Source organism: Phallusia mammillata, chromosome 8 (genome assembly GCF_965637545.1).
Source record: "Phallusia mammillata chromosome 8, kaPhaMamm4.hap1.1, whole genome shotgun sequence".
NCBI lineage: Eukaryota > Metazoa > Chordata > Ascidiacea > Phlebobranchia > Ascidiidae > Phallusia > Phallusia mammillata.
In genome coordinates this window covers 6,033,474-6,055,115 of record NC_137259.1, presented here as the reverse complement: position 1 = coordinate 6,055,115, position 21,642 = coordinate 6,033,474, and the positions used below count along the sequence as shown (strand labels likewise).

The following is a 21,642-nucleotide window of genomic DNA, read 5'->3' as shown; positions in this document are numbered from 1 at the left end:
CGCACTTAGGTAAAAGGTCGCACATTTTGTTACCCCAAAAAGAATTCAGAATTGCACATTCTTAATTAAAAAAAATCAACATAGGCTAATGGGAAACATGAAGTCGATATGTTATTGAGGGAAGTCTCAAATTTCAGCCTAAACCTATGGTACGGTGACAAACGTAAAATTTTAGCTGCCAACGGTTTTAAAAACAACAACAGTATAAACTACATTGGCGGTATTGTAAGACTCAGTGTTAAACATTCGAAAGTCAATATGTTTTCCAAGGTTATGTTAAGTGGAGTACTTTCCATGATATTGATTAGTTATTACTGTGTCCCTGTTATCAACTCCCTTGATCAGCCTGGAGAGGACTGGATTTACTGTAAGTATATGATGACGTCAAATACGAAGTCTTCTTTGAATCGCAATAAACGTTTTTCGTAGATGCAGTTTTTTTTATTAAAGTTATGTTTTAACTCAGCAAACAGATCATGTGGGATACGAGAATGTTACAACAGAGCTTGCTCTCCAAGTTCCTGGGTGTGTTACTGCATGGCCAGATTTGTGTGGAAAACAGTGTGGACGCCTTGTCTCAAAAAGTAATGTTTTACTCTGCGTCACAAGGAAATAAAAACATATAACAAACACACGATACTTAAATACACATTTACAATAGTTTGCAGTTATATAAAGAGGCTGTATACGGGCGCTTGTCCGGTAATCAAAGTTTTCATGTTTTTGTTTTCAAACTAGGCATACTTTTAAGGTGTTTATAAATAGTCGAAAAGATTTGCAGCCTTTTATTATCACTTTTTAAAATAATCTCATAAAAACCTTGGCAAATTGGTTTTGCGATAGGCCTAAACCGGATCCGTTAGTGGTGTGCAAAAAGTTACTTTAACTCGTAGTCGCTAAACACTAAAAGTCCAAAACCACATGTGCACATAGGTTTACACCAGAAAGGTCTTTTGTTTTTTCGCAGGGGCCCTTTTGGCCATGTTTTTTTATACAATTGTGCACACAATTAAGCTTTGAAATGAAAAAGGTCGCACTCTTTGTCAGTCCAAAACACCGACGAAGTCCCCATGATGATTTATAACATTTTACACGATGAAAAACATGAAGTCGATATGATACTAAGGATCTCAAATTTCAGCCTAAACCGCTGATACGGTAATAAAAGTAAAATTATAGCTGACGACGACTTTAAAAGACAACAACAATATAAACTGCATTGGCGATGTACGGCTTTTCATTCTGAGTTGGTTGTTATAAACGATCAGAGAATTGTAAAATTCAGTGTTAAAGATTCGTCAGTAAATATGTTTTCCAAGGTTATGTTAAGTGGAATATTTTCCATGATATTGATGAGTTATTACTGTGTCCCGGTTATCAACTCACTTGACCAGCCTGGAGAGGACTGGGTTTGGTGTAAGTATGGTGACGTAATGGTGATTTTACAATGAATAGCAAAATAGGCCAACTAATATATGCTTCAAACAGAGATTAATTAATTTTGCTCCCAAAAAAAGTTTTGCAAGCCGATTGTTTACCAGAGCTGTACCTCTTGTTTCAGCAAGCAAGTCATGCGGGATACGTGAATGTTACAACAGAGCATGTTCTCCAGACACTTGGGTTTGTTACTGCATGGCCAGGATTTTGTGGAAAACAGAATGGGTGCCTTGTCTCAAAATGTCGACCGCACAGTAAACAAGGAAATCTGAAATAAAATTGACAAAAACGTTATACTTATTTTACACTTCTCAAGATACATCAGGGGCCGACAAGCCTTGGTACGCGAGTTTTTTTATGGCACTTCAAGTGATTTTTGGATATTTAGTAACAGTTTGGCACCCGATTTTTTTAAAGATTGCTGAACCACAAAACGAGTACAGTTTAGGAATATTGTCAAGTCTGTTTAAAAAGCAACAATAATAATAATCAGTGCAAGATTAGGTATCAAATCGTATGGCTTTTGGATATTTCATGCACAGTTATTAATGTAATAGATATGTGTATATTTTCTTCTGCGTTTATTACGGTGAAAAAATACCTAACTGACAACGATTAACCCTCAACTGGTAAGAGTTTGAGTCCACTAGCGTATTTAGGGGGGGGGACAAGGTGCCATGGCCCCCCCTCAAGAAATTTTGACCGGCTGTTTTAGTATTAAATCTTGTAATTTCAGACAAAACTGTGAATAGCAATGTGCGCTATTTTGTTTAATGTGCGTAACGCATTGATGCTCGTCACGCATCTCAATAAACAATGCATGCCAATCCAGGCCACTTGGCGTCCAACTGCGCGTATGACATTACAATGGATTTTTATAATAACTTTGTTACGTCACACTCATACAAGTGAAGATAATTCACAATATGATTAAGAGGCAACCACTGTTAGAAACAACTGTGTCGAGTGTTGAAAAGTGTTACATGAACACGATCGAATCGTTACTATAACGTTCGTTACTTACAGCAAGAGTAAGGGCTTCACAGGGCCTTAGGCTAACCAGCATTTAGTTGATATTGCGAGTTTAATAGGCACAACAGGTGCTAACAGAGAGGTCTACACAGTCTACGGCAAGGTGGCGCAATATATTTTATGCTGTTGCCTGGACCGCGTCAAAAAATGTCGGAAAAACTGTAGATCGTCACACAAAAGCATTGCAATGAACAAGGTTGTTTGGCCACTCGCGCGACAATTCGGCAGTCACAACGCCGCAAAAAAGGTTACACTTTTTCATGCTTCAACGGAACAGCAGAATTGCTCAAGGCGCAAAAGCTGCACAACTTGACCCAATACCAGAGCAAATCATGTGTGACGCCGCAGGGTGAGAAGTGTGCAAGTTCAGTGAGTGCACTTGTCCATAGTTGCAGAACGTTGCAGAAACAGGCTTTGGCATGTATGTAGCGTTTGAGCTTTCGTCAAATCGGAAGAAAATTTGGAACATTTTTGCTTTTAAACAAACGTGCTGGCGATACAGCTACAAAACGTGACTCAAAACTGCACATAATTTTAGTTAGTGCCTCCTTGTTTATGACGTCAAACACACAATTGTATGCCAGTGAATGTTGGGCCATTGTTGTGTGCAAATGTGTTGTAATAAATGGGTGCATCTAAAAATATACAGAATCGCTTGGATCACTTGGATCGCTTGGTGCATTATTAACACAGCTTGGCGCACCTTTATAACACTTGGTTCACGTTTATATCGCTTGGTTCACATTTATATCGCTTGGTTCAACCTTTTATCACTTGGTTTACCCTTATTATATCGCTTGGTACACCTTTATGCCACTTGCCGTATCTTTATATCGCCAGGTAAAGGTGCGCGTAGCATTATACAGGTGCACCAAGCAAAACAAAGTTGCACCTAGCTATATAAAGTTGCACCGGCCAAAATAAAGGTGCACCGAGCTTGGAATAAACGTGCACCAAGCGACATAGAGGTACATCAAGCGATAGTAGGGTGAACCAAGCGATATAAATGTGCACCATGCTATATTAAGATGCACCAAGTAATATCAAGGTGCACCAAAGGATATAAAGGTGCACCAAAGGATATAAAGGTGCACCAAAGGATATAAAGGTGCACCAAGTGATAAAAAGGTGCACCAAGCGATCCAAGTGATCCAAGCGATCCTGTATATTTTAGATGCACCGGTAATAAATGGTTAAACTTGACAAAACATTTTTTAAGCGTTGTTAAGCCAATGATAAACGTTATCAACGTGTTGAAATTGCAAACTAAACATTATTTCAAACATCTTTTTTCTGATTTTGACGAACGTTGCATTCTATGGAAAGTTTGTTTGGCTCTGAAGTTGAGTTCTTGTAGTTGCACGCGTTGGTGCCGTCACATAACGTGACGTCAAATTTAGTGTCCGCCACCTTGCATTTTTGTAAAGCTCAGCGCCTGTGGATGCAGCTATAGCAAGAAAAACAAGCACAATATTTTAGCGGTCTATAATGCTTTACATAATTTTACATAATTACACTTACGACCCTTATCTGATTTTCCGAACATGCCTTTTTATAGCATTACAATAGCTATGCATTTTTACGTTAAATATCACTTTATTTTAAGTCACTGACTCTGCAGTACTTTGTTCCATACATTTGGTTGTGAAGCAAAAAAACAACAACATAGGCTATAGCTTCCCGAATTACATAAACTGTTAACGGTGGCGTGATCCTTTGGTCCTGTTTTATAGGCACATTATAGGCTATACTGTTTTAAATAAAAGTGCAAGTGTCAGTATTCAAACATTTAGGCTTGTTTCGTGGTGTCGTATTAAAAGCCATTTACAACAGCACGAGGAAACCCTTGACTGAAAACCTCAATATTATCGGTAGAGCTACTAACACCATACGTTTCTCCTGATCCAAAAGTGCTTAATTTTCGATAGGTGGCGTAAAGAGCTGAATTATTTATTTAGCGGCTATAAATGGGTTGGGCTGGGAAATATTTACATAAAATTTTTACATTAGTAACTAATTTTTTGGGTTAGTTTTATTGAATTTTAAGTGCTAACACCTTACCCCAACCCTAATAGCCCTAACCGTTAGCATTTTTTGAGATATACCGTTTTAAATGAAAAAAGTGCTCTTTGCGCCACCTGTCGAAAATTAAGCACTTTTGGATCAGGAGAAACGTATGGTGTTAGTAGCTCTACCAATATTATCATAGTACGACAGGCCTATTAAAGGCGTTGTCCTGAATTAGCTGCACCAAGCATTCGCCATATGAATGCAGTGGGAATCAAACCCATGGTAGGAGTATTTCCGGGGCTCTTCTAGTGTAGCTCAACACAGGCTCAGTAGAGAATCCACCGAAAGTTAAATCACAAACACCGTTGCCTGCTTCGTATGCTGTACATGTTGGTTTCGCAGTAAGAGGTCTCCAGATCGACCAGGAATCAGTCAAAAACATAAATTATTTACAGGTTTCAATCGATGTTATATTGCAACTGATTTAAAAGCAATCGATATGGAAGAGCTTATATCTAAAATGCCCGAGGAATGCGGACGCTACCTTCCCGAAATTTTCTCGTTCTTTGAAGCAGCACCTAACGGTGAAATGTTTACATGGAAAGATCATCTATTTGGCGCAACTTTTCCTGCCAAAACTGTTGAATATGTGCATAATAATTGGCGCCCGCGGGATGGAGACGTACTTGTGGCTTCACATATGAAGACAGGTAAATGCAAACCAGTCTATATTTTCTAAGAATGGAAAATATTTTCCTAGTGAGGAAATAAAAGAATATTTTACTTTCTTAGTTATTTAATTACAACGGTGACCGTCCATAACCAGCATGTCTGTTGAAGGGTCCAATACTGTTCAGTTTAAACAGTCAAACTATATTTGCAGCTTCTAAGGGAGTTCGATGCCCAAATAATAATCCTTGAAAAAGTTTCTTTTTAATTTTTTTTATTACTTTTAACAACACTTTCACAGTTTAAACATTTATAGAGTTTGTTTGTTCTTTACCCTCAAGTATTTTTTTCAAAAAGCAAGGATTTTGCACACTTTAATTTAATTAGGCACATCGTGGGTTCGAGAAATGGTACGGATGATTTTGTATGGCGACAACGAGGAACTTGACCGTTTGACAAGGGCTGCTACAACACCATTAACATACATAGAAGGTGGTCCGGGTAAGAATACGGCCTTGTTAACATTTCAAAAATCTACATTTTACCTGATGCCCTTATGTGCTTAGTCTGCAGTTTAAGGATGATGGATTGTTTGCCATGGAAAAGAAGAATTTTTGTATCTCATCTTCCCAGTGATATCTTGCAAATTGACGAATATCTGAAGAAGGATATTAAGGTGAAAAGGCAGAATCCCTGCCAAATTTGTGTACGTATTACAGGCAGTGGTGGGATTCAGCCGGTTCGCACCGGTTCTGTAGACCCGTCTCAAGAAATTTTATGAGATCAGAGAACCGGCTAGCATTACTGGTTACTGTCAATGGACTTTTTGTAACAGAACCGGCTGCAAAATATGACTTTTGTGATAGAACCGACGGATAAAAAATTTGAATCCCACCACTGGTTACAGACTGTTGACATGTGTAGGCAGGTTTTTTAAGGTTTGGTTTGGGTGACCGCTAAGTAGTTTTAAGAGACCGCAAGTGTTTCATTTAAATACCAAAAAATAGCCATATTTGCTTATTTGGGAAACCGCTGGAGAAATTTGGGGGACCGTTTCGGACTGTGTGTAGGTAATATGCCCCATGCGCAATCCCAAGGACCAAGCCGTTTCATGTTATCACTTTTTCAACAATCTTCCTTATAGAAGAGCAAATGGGTATAAAGATGTTATCGCCAAAGATTGGAACACTTGGTTTGAAAACCACATAGCAGGTAAAAGTGGCGATATTGCTGTTGCTTCGAGCTGATTTTCGTAAATTGCCAGATGCTTTATTCACTTTACGACTAAATGTTACATATAAACACACGTAACACATTTTGTAGTTAGTGATTGCGTGTTTTGGAATGGGTATTATCATAGCAACAATAAAAACATTTTATTGTATCACTAGGCAAGATACCCACTAGCTGCAAAGTTGGCGAATTCTACCCGAGTCATATCCTGTCTTGGCTACCGTACAAAAATCATCCCAAATTTCTTTTTCTCAAATATGAAGACATGAAAAAGGTTATTTGGTTGCATATAATTGTTCAATTTGTGTGAAACATACCAACACAAAATTCTGCTTCAAAATGTAGAACCCACTCGAGACGGTGTCAAAAATTGCCACATTCATCGGAAAACCGTTGAGTGACGCCCAGGCAGCAAAAATAGCACAAGAAACTACAATTGATCGAATGAAACAAAGACTTGACGAAGGAAATTTGGCTGAAAGCGAAATCCTCAAAGAACTAGGCATGTATCGAAAAGGTTGGTCAAGTTCAGTACTGTTGCTGATATTTCAGTTTTATTACCTGAAAGGTCGAAATGGCCGTAATAAAAGCCATGTTTCTGCAGATAACTTCATTTCATATTCTTAACAAGACAAAATTACGTCATTTGTTTTGTTTTCTGTTAATCTTAATGACGCAAAATAAAAAAAATACCTCAAACGCAGTTGAAAACCTTCTAGGTCAAGTTGGAGGATGGAAAGAATACTTTACTGAGGATCAGTCGAAACGCATGGACGAAATATTTCGTAAAAAGCTCGAAGGCACTGGACTCACATTTGATTATGAATGATATCTTGTTACCTATTAAATAATCCGTTTTGAGGGTAGCCTAGACGCTTTGGTATTTGAGTTGTTAAAAAAATTAAATTCATTTATTTTGAATTTCATGTGAGATTATGAAGTGATCCGCCAATTACCAATGTATCTTTTGTTGCACCTTTTGCTGACAATGACCAGGTAACAAAGTAAGACCATTTTTTCATATTAAATAATCTGTAGATGTTGCCATCAAATTTATCTCTATTAACTATATGAAAGTAGTTGGTTGCACCTAAAAGTGTTACGCCTTTTTTCGGTTCTGCTGCAATAACGGGCTGTCAGTACCCAAAATAAAACTTGTATTTTAAAATATATAAAAGTAAAACGATAAAAGCAGCGGAGGCACACAGTCGCGACAGAACCACCGCTCAACAACAACTCCAACTGCGGCCTTCTCAGCCGCGTGGGGCCACGTCCCCTCGGCAATTCGTTATAGCGAACACGACATAGAAATGTTATGACGTCATAAATAGGTGAGAAAATAAAAACGTAACAAAAGTATATGAAATGTAATAAATATGTTAACAATAACCCTAAAAGATTGAGCAGCAATGTTGCTTCACGCTCAATTTTTTGTTGCATGATTGTAATTCTAAACCGGGCTCGAAAATCGTTTTCCAGAGGGCCTATAGTGCAGTGACTCACACTTACTAATAATACGTGTAAACCCCACCACCTACTTTTAGTCAAAATTACTACCTATAGGCATTCCTGAATAAATTATAGGCTCCCACAATTTGACGTATCTTTTTGTCCTTCGTTGTTCAAATAATAATGTTGCGCTGATTGGGTTAATCAAAATTATTAGACATCAAAATTGGCAAGCTGGGGAACACGGGTTTTGAGAGTAACTTCTATAGAAGGCCACAAACTTTAAAAGCTTAGGAACTACTGGTCTAGTTTCTGTGATAGCATAAATATATTATAGTGCAAAACTTGCTTATTTAAAAAAAAAATGAAAAAATGCTTAATTTTTTCATGCTGCAACGAAACAGCGAAATTGTACAGGGCAGAAAAATATACATTTTCACCCAATACCGCAACAAACCAAGTGTGACATATCAGGATGAGTTTGCAAGTTTAGCGAGTGCATGTACGTTAACTGGTTAGCTGCAGGGAGTTTTATGGACAGGATTTAGCATGTATTTCATATTGTAGTGTTGCAGGATTTAAATCAGAGTTTTGGTGTGATGTTAAACAGCTGCATTTTCCCCAAAATCTACCCATATTGTTTTTAATGCAGGGTCAGTTAAATGCTGCGGTTTGTTCAGCGTTGCTTAAACATGTTGTTATAAATGACACCAAATTGGCTGAAGTCTGTACAGTAGCTAAATATTGCTTTCTGTGTATACAACAATTGTTTTTGGGGTGTTTTTGCAACGGTTTTGCAACTTTTGCAATGCATTGTTATTGCAACTTTTGCAACGAATGTTTTTGCAGCCATTTATACGCAGCAAAAGCAAGAAAATCGGACACTATGTTCAAATGACTTAAACCCGTCAAAGGGGTTTACAAACTAAAAATTGGTAGAAAAGGAAGCTTCGAACTCAAACTGAAAAGAATCATTTTTCGATAATTATACAGTTACACATAGGATCATTGCCATTCTTCTGGCCATGCCTTTTTACATCATTGCAGTTTAACGATAAACGCTTCAAAATTGGGAGTTATTAAATAAGTAAACTCGTTGATTTTTAGACGTATGTGAGATTATGACTTTACCTGCCAATTAGCTGTGTACCTTTTGTTTCACTTCTTGCTAACAGTTACTAGATAGCAATTGCCATGGACGAGCTTTTGTCTAAAATGCCCGAGGAATGCCGAAACGACCTTCCCAAAATCTACTCGTTCTTTAAAGCAAAACATGAAGGTGAAATTTCTACATGGAGAGATCATCTTTTCGCCGCAACTTTTCCTGCCAAAACTGTTGAATATGTGCATAATAATTGGCGCCCGCGTGATGGAGACGTTCTTGTGGCTTCACATATGAAAACCGGTAAGGAAATTGCATAGCGCGCCTGACCCATTGACAGTCATTAAAAACCTTGGTTCGTCCTCAGGAGCGTCCTGGATTTAATCCCGTGAAGAAAAGAACTTCAAATCAGTTTATATTTGCAGCTTCTAACCCAGTGGTTCTCAACTCGTTTAGACCAAGGCCCACCTGCCCAAACAAAAAGATGCCATAACCTATTTCTTTTTCGAGTTTTGTGTAAAGTAAGCTAACACAAAATGCATTTAGACCCGAAATATTCTTCAAAACCGAGTTTTGACAAGTGATATAAATTATTGACAGCTAACATTTTGATCATCTTTTAATCTGTAATATTAAACTTTCTCCAGTTTATGAACACACAGCTCACAGTAAACGTCTTGTAGACCACACAAAATGTTATCAAGGAGCGCAAGTGGTTCCTGGGACACAAGTTATAAACCACTGATCTAACGCGATTTGGTGTAAAAAAATTAGATATGTTTTTAAATTCGTGAAAAAATATGTTTTTATCATTTTTAGGACACTTTTACCGTTTGATAAGTCATGTTTGGCCCCGGAGCATTTGTTTCTTCAAACTCAAATGGATTTTTAAGATATATTTTAATTTAGGAACTTCGTGGGTTCGAGAAATGGTACGGATGATTTTGTACGGCGATAACGAGGAGCTTGACCGTTTAACAAGGACTGCTACAACCCCATTAACATACATAGAAGGCGGCCCAGGTAACAAATACAGCCTTAAGGATTATTGAGATGATATAAATTCACAACTTACCTCACGGCCTTTTGCATTCAGTTTCTAGTCTAAAAGTGATGGATTATTTGCCATGGAAAAGGCGAATTGTTGTTTCTCACCTTTCTAGCGATATCTTGAAAATTGACGAATATCTGAAAAAGGATATTAAGGTAAAAAGGAACATGAACCGAGCCAAGAGCACACACATCATGACAATAATACTAACTATTTTACATAACTTATAGGTGGCGACGTATTGTACATTTTACAACCGATGATGTGTTTAGGTAATATGCCCAATGCGCAACCCAAAGGACCAAGCTGTTTCTAGTTTTCACTTTTTCAACAATCTTCCTTGTAAAACAGCAAATGGGTACAAGGATGTTATCTCCGAAGATTGGAACGTTTGGTTTGAAAACCACATTGCAGGTAAAGGAGGCGACACTGACTGTGCTAAGAAAAGGGACGTTTAAGCTAGTCCTATCATAGCAAAAACATAAATATTTTATTGTATCACAAGGCAAGATACCCACTAGCTGCAAGGTTGGCGAATTCTACCCAAGTCATATCCTGTCTTGGCTACCGTACAAAAATCATCCTAAATTTCTATTTCTTAAATATGAAGACATGAAAAAGGTTGGTTGGTTTCGTGGTTGTGCAAATTTTGTAAAAAGTTCCAACCCAACATTTTGCCTCAATTTGTAGAACTCATTCGAGACGGTGTCAAAAATTGCCACATTTATCGGAAAACCGCTTAGTGACGTCGAGGCAGCAAAAATAGCTCAAGAAACAACAATTGAGCGAATGAAACAAAGAATTGACGAGGGAAATCTGGCAGAAAGCGAAATGCTCAAAATAGTAGGCATGTATCGAAAAGGTGAGTCAATTTCCGGTACTGGTAAATTGGGGGGAAAAGCATGTTCCTCATTTTAGCAATGGTCTGATCACAGTTCTCCTAATACAGTGGAACTTTTTAAGCAAGCGGCGCATTAAAGAATTAAAATTTTCTTCCGCGGCACACCTGGCAGGTAAATACAACAAATATTGTTTAAATAATGTCAATTTTCACCTTAGTTTTTTTGTGGGCAGGGATGCTTTTCATTACTAATAACAAAAATATGAGTTTTAAAGCCTTTTTATGCACACCAGTATTCCGTCATGAGGTCCTAAAACACTAGAGAGAGAAGGCTTGCTATTTAAACAAGGGAATCTTTCGCGGCACTTGAAAATCTCTAACGGCACATAGTTTGAGAATCACTGTCCTAATATGTTGTTTTATTACCTGAGTCTCCAATGTTGGGCTTTAAAAAATAGTGTTTGATAGAGTTGCTGCACAGAACTTTGGTTCATAATCTTAACAAGACAAATTGATGCGACAAAACACAAAAATACCCCAAAAGTTCAAAACTTTACTATAGGTCAAGTAGGAGGATGGAAAGAATACTTCACTGAGGAGCAGTCCAAACGAATGGACGCTATTTTTAGCGACAAGCTTAAAGGCACCGGACTTACATTTGATTATGAATAATAACTTGTTTTCTGTTACATTTAAGTCAGTTTAAAGGCTGACGCTTCGGAATTTGATGCATGATGTTACAGTTTAAAATAGATTAAGAAAGCTTGTACTTACCTTCAGTACCAGGACTGTGTATAAATGCAGAAGAAACATTCACATGCAGCAGATTTTTAATAAAATATTATTTTACATATTTTACAATAAAGCTAACAGAGACATACGTACCTCTACAATAGAGCTAGTTCACAAACATCTATGAATAAATCAAAATCACCTGTCTTTATGACTTTGGTCACTAGTGCTTTTGTCTGCTGTCTTCATGACTTAAATGGGTATTGTTATGTCAGTACATGAAAATGGCGCCAAATAAAAGATAAATTTTTAAACTTAAGTGGGGTTGTAGCTATATCTTTGTAAAAAGCTTAAAAATTAAACGTTTGATTTATTTTTAATTAACCTACACACTTGAAACACAATTCAAAATTGGAAATTTAATCGAATACAAACATTACCATCAAGTAATGATGCTAAACATAACGTGCTTTTGGCAAACATATGTAAAATGTTTAAAAATAAAAAGGTTCAATTTGTGTTCACGGTGACATATGTCAAATTGAAAATGCACTTGCCAATTTGCCAATTGTCGTGTACATGCTTTGCTGTGTTGTGTAACAATGGAAACAATACAGGTAGAGCTACTAACACAGGAACCCACACAAGCAGTTATGAAAACGCCTATGCTCTGTTGCGCCACTTATTGGAAATACTCAAACCCATGGCGTCAGCTCTAGTAGCTGTGTTAGTAGCTCTACCAATAATACAAGGTATATCGTTGTTTATATGCTCAACATACCTTTGTTGTCGCAAATACAAACTATCTTGCTAATGCTGTGTGTGCAAAAGTCCACAACATTAACCCAACGAATGATGTGGTCATATCAATGCGTAACTTCCGAAAAGGGATTACAATACAAACAAACATTAGGCGACTCATCGCATATACAGGCTATCCACTACAGCTTCTGAAGTAAATAAGGTTTATACATACATCCTGTAAATGAGTGTGTAAGGTGACACAACATGATAATGGAAAAAGCGCATAGTGCCAGCACACTCTGTTTGATATCGCCTACGTTATATTATAACTGTGGGCAGTAACGCACAGAACAGTTTGTTATTCCTGACTGGCTTGTATTATGAAGAAGATGGAAATGTATGCAGTGTTGATAATAATTGTAGGAAGTTTGCAAAGTATGTAAATTATAGCCAAAAATTGCTCATCCAGCAGTTTTATTATACATTATGCCTAGCAGCAATGACCTATTGTATGTAAATTATGTTGTTTCGCGTTGTGAATAGGTTACGCTCTTTATGATGGCTATGTGTAGCCTACCTACTGTCAGCCTTTGATGTGCCGATTATAACATAGTTTGTAAGTTACTTACCTTTATTTGCACCTCATTATCAAAAACTTCTGTTAAAAATCTGTTGGTAATGGTTCTTTTTGCAGTGAAAAGTGAATTACAAATTACAGATTTTCTTTGAGGTGTTGCCATAAAATAAATTATAATGAATTTTAATTGTGCTCATGTACAATAAATGTACATCCCGTTATTACTCCTGTTGGGACCACAGATTTAGTGTATTACTACTGTGAACATGGGCGCCGGCGGAAAATTTTGCAAGAGGGGGCAAATTTTGGCTCATACTTTGCCGCATCAACAATTTTTTACATATGAAGGCATAAATCGTATACCTCACAAATGTGTTGCCGAAAAGTATAAGCACTAAACGATGTCACAAATCCCCGCGCTGCCACTTCAATTAGGTTTGCTGCAAAATATGTTAAATTGAGGTACACTGAAATTCCAAGGGGGGTCAAGTGCCCCCTCTTGCCCCTACGTGCCGGCGCCCATGAGTATGAACATTTTTGGACAGGGGTGTACAAATTTTTGAGCAAGCGGTATAACAGTGTGTACCATTTTCAAAAAGCTTGTCAAGCATTGCCTTAAATCTTCTTGTAATGTCATGCTATCTTACAGTAACCCATATATTGTTTGCCCTACTTTTTCCCGAAAAATGCTACGCCGAAGTTTTTGGGCAACTTAAAGGGATTTTCTTGCGAATTACCAACGTTTTTTTATTTGTTTTAGGTTTAGAAGCCCTGGAATGCAAATCTTGCAGCGCTACAAACTATCGTGGCGAACCGGGCTTTCGCAATCCTTGCTTTGACGACGCAAGTTCGGCTCCTGATATGACGTGTCCGACTAGTGCTTTCTTCACGTATTACTGTCGAACCAGGTTTGATCTGGAAGAAGGTAAGGATATTTCTATTTCTTTTAGAAATTTTAAAATCTTACTACCAAATGTTTTGCATGGTCAAATTAAATATGTTAATCCGATTGGAATCTTAATGTGCAGTGTACATACAATTGTACCTCCGTTGATTTTTGTATTACAATTAATGAAAGCTCTACACAAGCAAGCCAAACTCACAATTCACAAGCAAGCCAAATTCATAAGTCACATTTTCAAATTTACCATTGTTAAATTGTTTAACAAAAATTGTTCCAAAAATGTTAACTTCAACTTGTGGTGGGTAAGGATGCTTTTATTACCAAAAACAAAACTATGAGCTTTGAAACTTTGTTATGCGCACCAGTATTTCGTCGTGAAGTTCTAAATCACCAGGGAATGTTTTTACTTTAAAATAGGAAATATTTTGCGGCACACAGTTGGAGAATCACTGGGTTTAAAATTACGCTTGAACTTTGTTAACAGACTCCATTTTCACCAGGTTTGGTCACCAGGGTGGACAGAGGATGTATTGCTACATCGTTTGATCACGATCAGTCCACTGATGATGTACTAACTCAAACTCAATGTATAAGTTATTTAGCTGCAAAGTTGGAAGTAACCTGCTTCGATGGGTGTACTACTTCATACTGCAACAATGTTAACACAAGTAAGCATGAAATAATATAAAGTATGTAAGCCCAGTTTGTCCCACCATGACAATGTGTATTGACCAGAGCTGGGCAACCAGAAAACAAAATTTTATATTTATTTTTGAATCTGCTGTCATGTTTTGAAGCGACTGTAGCCATAGTGTCACAAAACAAAGCAACCTCCAGTGCATTTACCCACAAAATTTACCCACAAAGAGTCAAAATATTTTGAACCAAGTTATTTTAGTATTTTGCCGCCAAAACACTATAACTACTTGCCTTATGTATTGCTACATCGTAGGATCTCCATGCTATTGGTTGCAAATAAAATAGGTGTTAAGTTTATGTAATAACTTTTCCAGCTTAATTTGACTGAATATACATATGGTATTTAAATGTACTTTTATAAAACATTGACATTCAGGTTCACAGGTTTAATATAGACCAGTGGTTCCCAACCTTTTTGTAGTCACGGACCCCTTTTATAAATATTATAGGTCCGCGGACCCCTAACCAAGTAATTTAGTCTTGTTATGTTTTTCGTTTCCTGCATTATACGTTATTATACTTTCGCTTTTTGGGCAGAATTTAAATCAACCTTTGCCGTCCTTAAATCTCAATAAATATGTAGCAGTCAACGCAACAAAGAGATAATTTTCTGGTGTACAATAAATGAAACAAAGCACTATAAGCTCGATTGTTCATATGTGTTGTGATGTCACAATGGAGGTAACAATCACACAAAAAGTAAGTTTTCCTGATACAAACGTTTGATAAACAGTTCGCACTTGTTTGCAGGATTGTAAAAACGGTTTGGAAACTTAAAAATATTGTTCTGTTGGTAAATGGTACTAAGAATGTTTGCCTCCACGAACCCCCTAAAACCATCTCACCGACCCCTTGGGGATCCGCGAATCCCAGGTTGGGAACCACTGATATAGCCTATAACCAGAAATCTTTAACTACAACTTTATACTTTTTAATTTTAGGAAATTTCAAGCAATGTTCCTCCAACTGCAGTGCTGAAACTCAACAGGGATATTGCAATTTCCTAACTGGTCTATGTGTTTGTAATGAAGGATACACTGGAACAAACTGCACCCAAAGCCAAGGTATCAGTCAGTTTGTAACCTGCAAAAAAACTTTGATTTGACCATCATATTTTGCTTTTCGACTAATTTTATACTGTAAGACAGAGGTGTGCAACCTTTGACACTGTGGGGCCAAATATAATTGCCAAAATTCGCGGGCTGCACCTTTATATAACACAAGGTGATTTTACTTTTGTGCACAGTGTTTTTTTAAGGTGTTTATTTCTCCAGCGGTTTCCCAAAATTTGGACTTGCAACTGCAGTACTATTTTTTGGTATTTAAATGAAACACTTGCGGTCTCTTAAAACTACTTAGCGGTCACCCAAACCAAACCTTAAAAAAACCCTGTTTGTGCATACCAAATATGCTACGAGTAAAATTTGCATTTGATTCTAGCCACATGTTGCCAGGTCGCATAAAAATAGCACCGGCCGCATGAATCTGTTTAAAAATCTGTAATAATTGGACTCGTTTACCAGTACCATTAAAATCAAGGCGTCTCTGCGAGCCGCTCAACCTTTATTCAAGGGTCGCATTTGGCCCACGGGCCGCAGGTTGTAAGACGATGCCAAGTGTATAATAACTAAAGAAGTTAAAATACATCGTTTAAAAGACACTGGAAGATTTGTTAATGATCAGTGTGAGGTCACAACCGACAGGCAATATTAACTTAATAAAATGAACTCAAGCAAAATAACGAAAATCACTACGTGACTTTGAGGTCTTTGAATTGCTGCTTACATTTTGGCCTGGTGTAAGTTTTCCTTTGTGAGTGATTATTTTAATTATTTTTCAGCCTTTCGTTGGCATAGTCATAAACATCAAAAACAAAATAATTTTTAATTCTACTGTTTTGAATTGTAATCTCTTTGATAATACTTTTAATACCTTTTAATGAAGGTGGTAAAGCTGTAGCTGGTGAGAGAATAAGTTGCCATCAATGCAACAGTGAAACCGACGGAAACTGTGGAAGTACGCCTGGCCTTCTTCCGGCTGGTTTAATGTGTTACAGCGTACACCCATATTGCTTTGTTTTGAAAACAAGCGTCTTGAGCCCAGGTAGCAAATAGAATACTAGTTTTCCAAGTAAAAACGAATGTCCATCAATTTTATGTTTTATTTTGACTGAAATAAGTGGCTGATGTTTTAAACACCTTATTTCTACTTTTGAACACACACAATTGTATAAACCTGAAAGCAAAAACGTTTTGTATTATTTTCACATTTCAGCGGGCAATATCGTTCAAAGCGTGATTTCAAGAGGATGTGGAAACTATCTTGCAAGCGGTTTTTGTCAGATAAGCTCAGCAGCGCATTATCTAATTTATGGGTACAAGTCCTACTCTTGTGGAGAGGTCTGTAATACCGACAACTGCAACACTGGAATACGTAGGTTTATGCAAATATTTTGTTTGAACGTAGTTATTTCGTCAACTTATGTTAAATCTTACAGCCAGCACTGTTGCAGAGGCATCTCCAAAGTTGTATTGTGTCCAATGTAAAGATCCTGTAGGAAACAATTCCTGCTCTGATACAGTTAAGGCTACGGCTTGTCCAGTGGGCGCCAAATACTGTTATTCAACTGCAGAATACTTTGCTGCATCGGACGAAAGCCCTTCAATCGGTGGGTATTAGCTACTCACTTTCTAAAAGTACATTTAAAACAGCTTGGTTTGGACTTCCAACTGAAGCCACGTTGAAATAAATCAACACGTTTTTTTTTTGCCTAACTAATTACTTTAAATTCTAAACTTAATCCAATCTGATTTAGCACGTTACATTTCACCTTAGCAAATTTAGTTTAAACTTTTCGGAGTTTTTGTTGGCTTCGAAAACTCGTCAAAAATAACCAAAAACTAACAATTCAGTATATTAGCATAAAACAAGAGGGTTCAAGATCGACTTGTATCATTCTAAAATAAATGAATGTAAAAACCAAGAACCGAGTAAAAACCAGTAAAAGCAGTAAAAGCGAGAACAAGCACAAATAGCCTGTCAAACGTCATGATTTATCGTAATATCCTGGCTTGTTTGTTTCTAGTCAGGATTTTTAAAACCGCGAATCTGTACAACGTTAGAATGGACAGTTTTATTGAAACGTTTGCTCGCAACATTATAGAAATACAGAATTAGCTTTTACGAACATCTCTATGCTTCTTCTGCATAGGTTTTTCTTTGATTAAAATGGAACGCGGCTGTTCAAGCAGTGAAACTCAACCCTCGACTTGCACAAGCACCGATGTGGCTGGTACAAAGCTAAAAAAGGTTTCATGCCACGAAAATTGTCAGACAGACGGATGTAACAACGGGTGGCGTAAGTGCACAAATAACAATCTTTTCGTTGTAACGACTGTATAAACAGTTTTTTGTTTGATGCAGCCAATCGTCCCAAATGTATTAGCTGTTCTGGAACGTACACCACCATATCCACAACCGTTGCTTCCTGCTTTCGAACCCAGAATACCGTTCCAACAAGCTGTTTATCACCTACACAGAAATGGTGTTTAACCACGATTCATACCACAGAAGTGGAAGGTCGGTTAATTCAGAAAGATTTTATTCACTTTTAGGTTTGATAATTGTGTGGTTGGAGTACAGATCGTAAGAACGAAGTTTTCATCTGGTATATAATGGTTATTGCCTTTATTTTATATTACTGTTATATTTTGAGTCGTCGTTTGAGAAAAAGGATGTAATTCAGACACAGTGCATCTAGCTGTAGTTTTAACACTTGTATAAATACATTTGGAACGACATTTACAAAGCAAAGCTAGTATGTCTACTAACGGCATTTTCCTCCACAAATATAGATCCTGTAATAAGTTGGCCGAGAAGTATACGTAAAACATACTTGGCAGAGTTTTATGCTTATTTTTACACCAGTTTAAGCTTCTAATCCAAACCTTCCAATTTAGACGCACGAGAACGTTTTCACGTCGAAGTATATCGTGGTTGTACTTCAAAGCCACAAAATGTTACAAAGACTGTAGTAACAGGACCAGTTACCAACAAGATCCATCATTACTCCTGCTCTGCAGACCGATGCAACTCCGGTGAGGCAGCTCCCTAATAATGGTACTTTTCCCCACTACTCTGTGGCTTGCAGTTTGATACGAACATGCAGCATGATTTAACTTTGTTGTTTATAATATCTGCAGAAGAAAATGACTATCACGCTGCTTGGAACCACACAACTTCCCATGTTGATCTGACAACTCTTCCAACCACTGTATCTGCTCTTTTTACAAACAGTTCGCATTCAACTGAAACAGCGTCCTCTGTAGAGATTTCTACTACTACAACGGTTGCATCCTCTACAGAAAAACACACAACAACTACTGTAATACCGTCTACTTATAAAACTACTACCACAAACATGTCCCCTACAAGTCAAACTACAACTATCGTTTCACTATCGCCAACAATAATAACTACTACCCAAACACCTACACAAACAACAGAAACAACAACAAAGACGACTTCTACAAATGTAAACACAAACACTCAAACAACTTCTACAGAAATGACAGCGAAAACAGAAGCAACAACCACTGCCATTTCAGTGGCAACACAAGCAACTTCTACAGAAACAACAGCGAAAACAGAAACAACGTCCACTGGCATTTCTGTGGCAACACAAACAACTTCTACAGAAACAACAACCACTGGCATTTCTGTGGCAACACAAACAACTTCTACAGAAACAACAGCGAAAACAGAAACAACAACCACTGGCGTTTCTGTGGCAACACAAACAACTTCTACAGAAACAACAGCGAAAACTGAAACAACAACCACTGACATTTCTGTAGTACCACCTACAACGTCTACAGACATTTCTACAACATCAAAAACGACATTTACAGACTTTTCTGCTGTAACACATTCTACAGAGAAAAATATACCACTACTGACCACCACCAAAGAAACGACACAGACAAACACCACAACAACACAAAGTTTAACCGGGACCAAGAAAGGCCGTGGTACCGCTGGAAGCTCAATATTTGCATCGAATTTAAGTATTTATTTTACGGTTGTTGCTGCTACTATAATCATCATACATATTTGTACTGACACATAGTGCTTGTTAGATTTGTATTGCGTTTTAAAGATAATGTTTAAAGTTGTTAAAACCAACGTGTTTTGTGTTTCTTTTTATACGATTCCCAGCATAAGTAAAACCCCTGCCCCAAAAGCCACGGTTTATTTTGTGTTATAAAACTACCTCTACTTAAACGTCTATGTTTGTGTTCCTTTTGTGTCTTGAGGAAAATATTTTTTTTTCTTTTTTAAGTTTATTCAAAAGTTCACACACACAGCATAAAAAACTTTTGATATCTTGTGATTTTTGAAAAACTAATTGACTCTACTTTTGGTGTGGAAGTGTGTGTATTATTATCACTTTTAATTTTATCCAAATGTTTGCAGTTTTTCTGTTTCTTATCATGAATTGTGTGACTACCTCGAAAATATTTTAAATAAGTTACAACCCTATGATTTTATCTCATAGCATTTTATTAAATGTAATAATTTACAACAAAAAACTTTAACACATTTGTAATTTGACTATTAAAATAAACATTGTAAAAGCTTGTAAAATCGCCAGTCTTATTTGAATAGGATTGATAGGAAACTGACGATGTTAATCAAGTGATTTGTATGATTCTGTAAATGGAGAGGGAAACAATGATGTAAAGTTTTTATCTTTTACTGTGAGTCAAAGTTGTAAGTGATGCTGGGCTTTTTGTTCCGGTTTCCGGCTTGAGTTTTAATGTAACGGGCTTGATTAGGGCCTGACGGCATAAATGGGTCGTAATTTCACTTTTGTAAATTTCACTATCATAACTCATGTCGGTGGTTTTTGAGTTCGGTAAGGTGTTTGGGCTCAGTTTTCATACTCTGCTAAAACACTTCTAAAAGTTTCATCAGTCCTTGCATGTTCTGCAGAATATTATTTGTCCTACAAGCGCAAACATTACAACACTCTGTGGGTTTTAAAAATTTCCGAGGTTTTTAAAACTCCCGAGATTTACCTTTAATTTCCCATCATTTTTATCGCCTTTTTAGCGTGTTAATAAGCCACGAGCTAACAATCATCACAACGCATTCAGCATCATAGAAACAAATATAACCGCATTGTGTAAATATATTTCACTTCTCTCTTCATTGGACAACCTGTAAAGTCTTTTCAAACGAATAGACAAAGGTCTGCATACACAGAAGCCTTTCAAAATAGCAGATGCTCACTGTACAGAGTGAAACGGAACAACCATATTTTCTTTTGCCTACCTGTTCTGCCCACATCACAAAGCCTCTGAAAACACGAGATGCGCACTGAACAGTGGAAAGTGGGACTCGTTTTTCTGTTGCCCACTTGTAACGTATCTTTTTTAACAGCATAACACCTCCAACGCGGGTCTGTCTTACTCACAGCATCCTGTTATTTGTTCGAACTTTATTCGATTTTGTTTTGTTTTGGAAAAGTAAAATATATTTTTAAGTGATTTTGCTTTCGACGGATCTCGGCAAAAGCAGGTCAAGGAGCTTGTTTACATCGTAGTAGTTTCATCGCCACAATTTTATCGCGTTTTTTTCATCGTGGTAATTACTAATTATATCGTGGTCACTGTACATCGTGGTGATTACATTGCCACAATTACATCGTGATTTTTCATCGCCATACATTGAAGCGTCAGGAAAGACCAAGACAACAAGCACAATAGACAACTGGTCTCGAACAAGGCGTTTTCGGGTTGTTGGACATTAGGTCAGATCCAGCATCTGGCTACTTAGCTAGATAAAATTATTCAAAAAATACTGACACAGAGTGTAAAGTCAGGCCCGAATCAAGCACATTTTTTGAAGGACCCTATAAGCCCGAAAGCGGTCCGACTTCAACTTTGTGACGGCATAATTGGGTCGTAATTTCACTTTTGTAAATTTAACTATAGGGCAGGGGTCTCCAACTCAAAGTTTGTCCTGGGCCAATTTTCGAACTGCTTTGAAGCCGCGGGCCATATGCGCCCTTAGATGTCAAAACGCTTTTAAAGATCTTGCTACTGCACGCTACACCACTCTATCATTCTTGGCCAGATCTTTCCAAACCAAAGTCTCT

At 37.3% G+C, this 21,642-nt stretch overlaps 2 protein-coding genes and 1 long non-coding RNA gene across 7 annotated transcripts; 2 read left to right on the top strand and 1 right to left on the bottom strand.

Moving 5' to 3' along the window:
• Nucleotides 1-570: 570 nt before the first annotated feature.
• LOC145203977 (uncharacterized) lies at nucleotides 571-13,651 on the bottom strand. Of its 3 annotated transcripts, none has more exons than XR_013853429.1 (5): nucleotides 11,599-13,651; nucleotides 10,008-10,120; nucleotides 8,962-9,400; nucleotides 5,694-5,806; nucleotides 571-1,705 (listed from the first exon to the last, which is right to left on the bottom strand). It is a non-coding gene; the product is annotated as an uncharacterized LOC145203977 (long non-coding RNA). The 3 variants fall into 3 exon arrangements; XR_013853430.1 differs by having other exon boundaries at nucleotides 11,759-13,651; XR_013853428.1 differs by lacking the exon at nucleotides 11,599-13,651 and having other exon boundaries at nucleotides 8,981-9,400; nucleotides 10,008-10,070.
• LOC145203976 (sulfotransferase 1C4-like) lies at nucleotides 4,807-7,552 on the top strand. 2 transcript variants are annotated; one of them, XM_080076367.1, is made up of 7 exons: nucleotides 4,807-5,189; nucleotides 5,536-5,649; nucleotides 5,715-5,824; nucleotides 6,219-6,360; nucleotides 6,540-6,655; nucleotides 6,727-6,898; nucleotides 7,101-7,552. In XM_080076367.1, the coding sequence occupies exons 1-7, from the start codon at nucleotides 4,979-4,981 to the stop codon at nucleotides 7,208-7,210; spliced, it is 975 nt and encodes a 324-aa protein (XP_079932493.1). In that variant the 5' UTR covers nucleotides 4,807-4,978; the 3' UTR covers nucleotides 7,211-7,552. The 2 variants fall into 2 exon arrangements, with proteins under 2 accessions (XP_079932493.1, XP_079932492.1); XM_080076366.1 differs by having other exon boundaries at nucleotides 7,086-7,552.
• LOC145203969 (uncharacterized) lies at nucleotides 9,025-20,118 on the top strand. Of its 2 annotated transcripts, none has more exons than XM_080076358.1 (16): nucleotides 9,025-9,235; nucleotides 9,842-9,955; nucleotides 10,029-10,138; nucleotides 10,256-10,397; nucleotides 10,489-10,604; nucleotides 10,674-10,845; nucleotides 13,638-13,802; nucleotides 14,282-14,449; nucleotides 15,422-15,544; nucleotides 16,425-16,583; nucleotides 16,755-16,913; nucleotides 16,978-17,148; nucleotides 17,692-17,838; nucleotides 17,904-18,059; nucleotides 18,440-18,577; nucleotides 18,683-20,118. In XM_080076358.1, the coding sequence occupies exons 1-16, from the start codon at nucleotides 9,025-9,027 to the stop codon at nucleotides 19,606-19,608; spliced, it is 3,177 nt and encodes a 1,058-aa protein (XP_079932484.1). In that variant the 3' UTR covers nucleotides 19,609-20,118. The 2 variants fall into 2 exon arrangements, with proteins under 2 accessions (XP_079932484.1, XP_079932485.1); XM_080076359.1 differs by lacking the exon at nucleotides 9,025-9,235 and adding an exon at nucleotides 9,392-9,453.
• Nucleotides 20,119-21,642: the final 1,524 nt, after the last annotated feature.

What these genes read in the sequence shown, in the direction of transcription:
- LOC145203976 (XM_080076366.1), top strand. Translation starts at nt 4,979, where the DNA reads ATGGAAGAGCTTATATCTAAAATGCCCGAGGAATGCGGACGCTACCTT. An exon ending in AATATGAAGACATGAAAAAG is followed by an intron (nt 6,656 to 6,726) that starts GTTATTTGGTTG and finishes TTCAAAATGTAG; the next exon opens with AACCCACTCGAGACGGTGTC. An exon ending in ACTAGGCATGTATCGAAAAG is followed by an intron (nt 6,899 to 7,085) that starts GTTGGTCAAGTT and finishes CCTCAAACGCAG; the next exon opens with TTGAAAACCTTCTAGGTCAA.
- LOC145203969 (XM_080076358.1), top strand. Translation starts at nt 9,025, where the DNA reads ATGGACGAGCTTTTGTCTAAAATGCCCGAGGAATGCCGAAACGACCTT. An exon ending in ATACATAGAAGGCGGCCCAG is followed by an intron (nt 9,956 to 10,028) that starts GTAACAAATACA and finishes TTTTGCATTCAG; the next exon opens with TTTCTAGTCTAAAAGTGATG. An exon ending in CGGATGTAACAACGGGTGGC is followed by an intron (nt 17,839 to 17,903) that starts GTAAGTGCACAA and finishes TGTTTGATGCAG; the next exon opens with CCAATCGTCCCAAATGTATT.